Source organism: Portunus trituberculatus, chromosome 10 (genome assembly GCF_017591435.1).
Source record: "Portunus trituberculatus isolate SZX2019 chromosome 10, ASM1759143v1, whole genome shotgun sequence".
Taxonomy (NCBI): domain Eukaryota; kingdom Metazoa; phylum Arthropoda; class Malacostraca; order Decapoda; family Portunidae; genus Portunus; species Portunus trituberculatus.
This window is the reverse complement of record NC_059264.1, coordinates 5124083-5131582: the sequence shown is the minus strand read 5'-3', so window position 1 is coordinate 5131582 and position 7500 is coordinate 5124083. Positions and strand designations below refer to the sequence as shown.

At 34.0% G+C, this 7500-nt stretch overlaps 1 protein-coding gene across 2 annotated transcripts in view; it reads left to right on the top strand.

The window, feature by feature from the left end:
- The window catches only part of LOC123502085 (lysosomal acid glucosylceramidase-like), a 35039-nt gene that overhangs the window by 16222 nt on the left and 11317 nt on the right, over positions 1–7500 (top strand). For both annotated transcript variants that reach the window (XR_006673793.1, XM_045251243.1), the window contains exon 5: positions 4327–4487. Coding sequence is in view for 1 of the 2 variants with exons in the window: in XM_045251243.1 (XP_045107178.1) it covers positions 4327–4487 (161 nt within the window). In the remaining variant the exon portion in view is untranslated. The remainder of the gene's footprint in view (positions 1–4326; positions 4488–7500) is intronic.

Genomic DNA, 7500 nt, shown 5'->3' with positions numbered 1-7500 from the left:
CATTTTTTTATATTTGTTCATTTGACATTTTTTCAATTCTTTTTATATTTGTTCATTATTTGACATTTTTTTTTATTTGTTCATTATTTGACCTTTTTTCAATTTTTTTTTATATTTGTTCATTATTTGACCTTTTTTTCAATTTTTTTATATTTGATCATTATTTGACCTTTTTTTCAATGTTTTAATGGTTTTATCTATATTTAGTTAATTATTTCCCCTTTTTTGTGTTTTTTCTATTTCATTTACATTTTCTTTATTTTTTGTCGTTTTTTTTCAGTCTTCTTAATGATTTCTTTTATTTTCCTGATTGTTTTTTTTCTTTTTCTTTCTTTAAATTTCGCAGATTTTGTCCATTTCTCTATTTTTGTGGTATTTTCTATGGGTTATTTGTATTCTTTATTTATTATTTATTCTCCATTTCGTCCTTTTTTTCTTTTAATTCGTTTTTTTTATACCTTAGTTAATTTGGCTTGTTTTTTTTATTATTATTTGTGGAGAATAGAAAAATAAGATGCCTTTTATTAATCAATCTATTTTTACCTGTTTATTCTTATTATTTTCCTTTTCATTCACGCCTCTTGGTATTTGATGCACGATGAATCAGAAACATATTAACCTTTTTTTTTCTTTCAATGGCTGAGAACACTTGCTATTTTATTTATTCTCTCTATTCTCTTCCATTTTTAGAACGACTTTTTTTTCATCTACTCATTCATTTATTCATTTATTGCTGTGTCCTTGTCCGACTGTCGTAGAAAAAAAGAGAAAGAGAAAACTAAAAAAGATTTCTGTTTTTTTTTAAGTTTTCACGAGTTATTTTCATTTATTTTTTTTTAGTACCTGTTAACACGTGATGAATTATTTGATTACAACTAACAGGATGCAATATATGTGATTACCTGTTATAGTTTTCATCTCTCTCTCTCTCTCTCTCTCTCTCTCTCTCTCTCTCTCTCTCTCTCTCTCTCTCTCTCTCTCTCTCTCTCTCAGCCAGTTACCCTTCCTCATTCTTTCTTCTCTTTTCTCTCTTTCATCTTCAATTACATTCCTTCTTCATCTCTTTCTCTACTCCTCCTTCTCTTCCTCGTCCTCCTCCTCCTTCTCCTCCTCCTCCTCCTCCTATACCTTTCTTATTTATTTTTTTTCTCTTTTTTTCTTCCCCTCTTCCTTTTTTTTTTCTTTTATTCAGATTTGTACCATTCATCTTCATTTCTTCATGTGTCTTATTTTTCTTTCTCCTTTTTCTCTTTTTTATCTCCTTTGTTCTTTCTACACAAATTCGTAACTTTTTCCACTTTTTTTTTTTACTTTTCCTTATTCTTCTTTCGTATTTTTATATTTTTCCCTTTTTTTCCATCAATACTCTTAGTTTCTCGTTTCTTTTGTTTGATAATTGTTTTTCTTTTCTTTTTCCCTCGTTTTCTATGTTTCTGTATCATTCGTTATTCGTCTATTTTCTCTCCCCTTTCCCCTCTCTTCTCTCTCTCTCTCTCTCTCTCTCTCTCTCTCTCTCTCTCTCTCTCTCTCTCTCTCTCTCTCTCTCTCCCCTCCTTTACTTTCATTATGCTTGTTTTCTGTTTTACATTTCCTCGTGTGTATCTGTTTCATCCTCCATTTTCTCAGTTTTCATCTTTTCTTTTCATTTTCCACTTTTCCTTACTAATAATTTTTTTTCGTTTCCTCTACATTTTTTTCCAGTTTCCTCTGCGTTTTTTCCCCTTTTCACCGGTGTTTTTTTTCCATTTTTCCCTCTGCCTTTTTTTTTTCCGTTTTTCCTTTTCAAATTTCTGTTCCACACCCTTCCCACAAATGACCTCTTCAGTGTGAGTAATAGGGGGAATTAGATAGGCATACACCATACAGGGAGTGCTCTGTATAGGCCTATTGGTTTCTTGCACCTTCTCTTTTTACCTTATTTTCCTTTGTTTTTACTTTTTTTCTCTGTTTCTCTCTTCATTTATTAGGTTTTTTCATTTTTTCTTCTTTCTTGTCTAATTTTGTTTCTCATTTTTTTTTTTCATTTAAGTTTTTTTTCTTATTTGTTTTCCTCTTTATTTCCAGATCTGTATTTTTTCATGTGTGTCCATCAAACTTTTCCTTTTTTCCTGATCTCTCACTTGTAATTTCCTATTTTTTTTCTTTTTTCCTCTGATTTTGTACTTCAGATCTCATTTTTTCCTTTTCCCTTTCCTTTTCCCCTTATTGATATTCTTTTTTTTTTTGTATCACTTTTTTATTTATCCCAGCCACTCTCTCATATTCATAGCTGTCATTTTCCCCTCACTCACATACCATCCTTCTTTCCCCTCACGGATTTCCCTTTTCCCCTCATTTAGTATTCATTTTTCCTTTAAGATTTACTATTTTCAGCCTTTTCCCCTCACAATTCAAATTTTCCTTATATTTTTTTCCTTTTTCTTCCCGCACGTTATCTGTTTCCTCTGTTTCCCCTCACTCGTTGCTTCTCCCCTCAAATGTTACCCTTGTCATTTTTCTCCCCTTCAAAGGTTTTCATTTTCCTTGGTTTTGTTTCCCTTACATGTGTATATATATTTTCATCCGTTTTTCCTTCAAATATTTCCCCTCTTTTCCTCTTTTTGTCTAATTGCTGTTTTCCTTCACAATTTTATCCTTAAATATTACAAAATTTTCCTCCTTTTCATCACGTTACCTTTTTTTCCACTTTTTTCCTTCTGACATCAGTTTTTCCCCTCTTTTCCCCTTAAACACGGCACCTTTTCCCCTCATTTTCCCTTCAACATACCATTTTTTTACCTTCATTTCTCTCATAAACATTACCAACTTTCTCTATCATTATTATCACTATCGTTGTTGTTGTTGTTGTTGTTGGTGGTGGTGGTGGTGGTGGTGGTGTTGTTATTGTTGTCGTTGTTGTTATAAGCTAAATTCCAAACCTGGACTGGAAAAATAAAGGTAGTTAAGCAGGAAATGAATAAATTTGGAAAAGGGAAACAGAAAAAAAGTGAAATGATAAGCAAATAATGAAAAAGTAAAAGAGATGAAAGAATAACAAAAAAAAAGATGAAACAAGGTCTAAAAATAAGAAAAAGAACGATAAACTAAAATAAAATTGAAAAGTGACTGGATGAAGGATTAATTATTGTCAGCGACTAAATAATGAAAGCAAATAATAACAAACATAGAAATGGCAAAAAAAAAACAACAACAACAACGATAAATGAAAATAAAACTGAAGACTAACTAGTGGATTATTATTTTTGATGCTACAATAAGAATGAACAGGAACAAATACAAACGCCATCTTTGAAATAAAACTTAATAATTCGTAATAATTTTCCCGTGAGGTATTATGTTTTTTCCACCATTTTTTTTCCCACTACATTAACTTACCTTCAATGGAAAACAATGAAGAGAAGAAAAATATAAACGCCATCTTTGAACTAAAACTTAAAACTTAATAGGTATTATGTTTTTTCCACCATTTTTTCCCCCCACTACATTAACTTACCTTCAATGGAAAACAATGAAGAGAAGAAAAATATAAACGCCATCTTTGAAATAAAACTTTATAATTCGCAACAATTCTCCCGTGAGGTATTATGTTTTTTCCACCATTTTTTTTCCCCCACCATTTTTTCCTCCACTACATTAACTTACCTTCAATGGAAAACAATGAAGAGAATAACAAATAGACACCATCCTTGAACTAAAACTTAAGTATACACGACTATTATTTTTCCCTTAGAGATTACAAAAAACTTTCCACCTTTTTTCCATCACCTTGAATTATCTTAAACGAAAAAATAGTGGAAATAAAAATATAAAAGACACAAATGAAACAAAAAAATAAGGAAATAAGGAACCAATAATCTTAAATGTACAACAGAAATCAATAAACACAAACTTTAAACCTTAAAAAAAAATCTCAAATCTCAAATATTATAAACCTCAATTTTTTTTTCTATCACCAGTACTTACCATTCTCTCTCTCTCTCTCTCTCTCTCTCTCTCTCTCTCTCTCTCTCTCTCTCTCCTTCTTTCTTTTTATTTATTTCTTTTTTGTCTTTCTCTGTTTTCTTTCATTCTTTCTCTGTTTTCTTTCATTCTTTCTTTTTTTCACTCTCTCTCTCTCTCTCTCTCTCTCTCTCTCTCTCTCTTTCCTTCTTTCTTTGTATTTCCTTCTTTCTGTCTCTCTATTTTCTTTCATTCTTTCTCTTTTTCTTTCATTCTTTCTCTCTCTCTCTCTCTCTCTCTCTCTCTCTCTCTCTCTCTCTCTCTCTCTCTCTCTCTCTCTCTCTCTCTCTCTCTCTCTCTCTCACTCTCCCTTTCTCTCACTCCCAGATCCCAGTGGTGAAGAGAGCGCAAGAGATGTCGGAACGCCCTATTAAATTATTCGCCTCTCCCTGGACGGCTCCTCCTTGGATGAAGACTAACAATGACTATCACGGCTTCGGCCAGCTCAAGGAGGAGATGTACCAGCCCTGGGCACGCTACTTCGTCAGGTAAGGGAGGGGAAAAAGGGAAGGGGAAAGAGGAAAGGGAAGGGAGAAAGGTAGGGAAAGAAAGGGTAAGTTTTTAAAGGGAGAAGAATGATGTAAGGACCAGTTCTGTGCACTTATTGGGGTGTCTTAGGGGAAGGAAGAGGCGAAGGGAGAGGGGATGGGAGAGGGGAAGGGAGAGGGGAGGGAGGGTTGGAAGGAAGGGTTAAAGAAGGAAGGGAAGAGTAAGGAGAAGGGAAGAAAGGATAAAGGGAGAGAGAGAGGGGAAGGGAAGGCTGGGAAGAGAGAGAGAGAGAGAGAGAGAGAGAGAGAGAGAGAGAGAGAGAGAAAGTGAGGATTTACTAATGAGTGTTGTGCTGTCTCTCTCTCTCTCTCTCTCTCTCTCTCTCTCTCTCTCTCTCTCTCTCTCTCGGGTTTCCATATATCCCTTGTTTCTTTCTTTCTTTCTTTCTTTCTTTCTTTTATCTCGTTTATGTATATTTTTCTTGTTTATTTTTTGTTTTATTCTTTTGCTGTTTTTCTCTTTTTTTTCCTTGTTTGTTTACTTCATTTTTCTAATTCAGTTTGCTGCTTCTGGTGTTTCCTTGTTTGTTTACTTCATTTTATTATTTCTAATTCAGTTCTTCTTTTCTTCTGGTGTTCTTCTGTCTCTCTTTTCATCTTCATCATCATCATCATGATGTTCTTTTTTGCTGTTATTGTTTTTTTTCTTCTTTCTCTTCATCATCATCATCATCATCATCTTCTTTTTCTTCTTCCTCTTCTTCTTCATCATCATCTTCTTCTTCTTCTTCGTCTTCGTCTTCGTCTTCTTCTTCTTCTTCTTCTTCTTCTTCTTGTGGTGTGTGGGAGGGAAGGGAAGGAAGAAAAAAAGTAAATAGCGAGAAGACAAAATTTTCTGGCTTTCCTTGTTCTATTTTTCCCTTTATTCATTTTATTTTCCTCTTTTTTTCCTTCTTCGCTAACTTTACGTCATGTCTTGAATTATGCTTCCTTCCTACCGTCCTTCTTTCTTCTCCTGTTTTCTTCTTTCTTCTCCCTTTCTCTCTTTTCTTTCTTTTTCTTTGTCTCGTTTTATTTGTCTTCTCAGTACAAGGAAATTTTCTCATATTTTTCTTCTTTCTTTCCGTGAAGAGAGAGAGAAGAGACGGAGGAGGAAAGAAGAGGAAGAAAGAAAAGAGGAGGAAAAACAGGTGGAAAGAGGAGAGGAGGAAAGAAGAAAAGGGGGAAAGAAAAACAAAGGAAAGAAAAGGACCTAAGAGAGGAGAAAAAAAAGAATATAGAAAAGGGGAGGAAAAAAAGAGAACGAAAGAAGAGAGGAGGATAAAAGAAAAGGAGAAAAGAAGAGAGATGCAAGAAAAAAGGTGGATAGAAGAGAAGAAGAAAGAAGAGAAACAGGAGGTAAGAGAAGGAGAAAAGAAGAGAGAAGGAAAAAAAGAGGATAGAAAGAGAAAGAAGAGAAAGAGGAAGTAAGAAAAGGAGGAGAAAAAAAGAGAAAAGGAAATAAAAGAGGATAGAAAAAGAGAGGAATAGAGAGAAAGAGGACGAAAGAGTAGATAAAAGAGAAAAATACAAACATGAATCTATAGAGACGTCTTGGTAGAGGATGAGGAAAACAGGAAAAGTAGACACAAGAAAGAGGAAAAAAGAGGAAAAAATAGATAAAAAAGGAAAATATAAGGATGAAACTGTGAAGACATCTTGTAGGGATAGGGAGAGGTGGGAACAGTGGACACAAAAGGAAGGGGGGGGGGATGGAGGAGGGAGTTGAGAGGACAAAAGGAATATGTATCAGATGTATGATTTTTTATTGTTATTGTGGTTTCTCTATACAGAATCTACCATACAGTCAGACCTGTATGATAATAAGGGTCTTCTGTATTATTCTTTGTCACTCTTGGTCAGCTTTCCCCTCATCTTTCTCCCCTCATCTCTCTCCCCTCATCTCTCCCCTCCTTTACTTTCATTATGCTCGTTTTCTTTTTTTTTTTTTTTACATTTTCTCATGTTTATTTGTTTCATCCTGTATTTTCTGTTTTATTTTCTTTATTTCTCCCTACTATTTTTTCCCCAGTTTCCTCGGCTACTCTTACAAGGATTTTAAAATGTCTCCCTCTCCAAGGCCGCAGATATGAGTAGCCGCGTCGTTAAGGGTGTTTCTTTAGTGAAGGCTGTAGAAGTTGTGATAATCTTGCATAAAGAAGAGAAAATTACGTAGAACCGTAAAAAATGCCTTTAGTCTTACATTAGAACCATCAAAAAACATATCCTTAAGAAATACCGTCAGTCTTTTATGAGAACCGTCAAAATATCCTTAGTTTTCATTAGAATCGTGAAAAATATCCTTCATCTTTCATTAGAACCGTGAAAGCACCCTTAGTCTTTCATTAGAACCGTTAAAATATCTTTAGTTATTCATTAGAACCGTCAAAATAGCTTTAGTTATTCATTAGAACCGTCAAAATACCTTTAGTTATTCATTAGAACCGTTTAAATATCATTAGTCTTTCATTAGAACCGTCCAAAAATACCCTTAGTTTTCTTTTCCTTTTTTTAGTTTTCTTTAGTCTTTCATTAGAACGTCAAAACACCCTTACTCTTCCATTAGAACCGTCAGAACATCCTTTGTCTTCCATTAGAACCGTCAAAACACCCTTAGTCTTCCATTAGAACCGTCAAAACACCCTTAGTCTTCCATTAGAACGTCAAAACACCCTTAGTCTTCCATTAGAACGTCAAAACACTTAGTCTTGCATTAGAACGTCAAAACACCCTTACTCTTCCATTAGAACCGTCAAAACACCCTTAGTCTTCCATTAGAACGTCAAAACACCCTTAGTCTTCCATTAGAACGTCAAAACACCCTTAGTCTTCCATTAGAACCGTCAAAATACCCTTTGTCTTCCATTAGAACCGTCAAAACACCCTTTGTCTTCCATTAGAACCGTCAAAACACCCTTAGTCTTCCATTAGAACCGTCAAAACACCCTTACTCTTCCATTAGAACCGTCAAAAC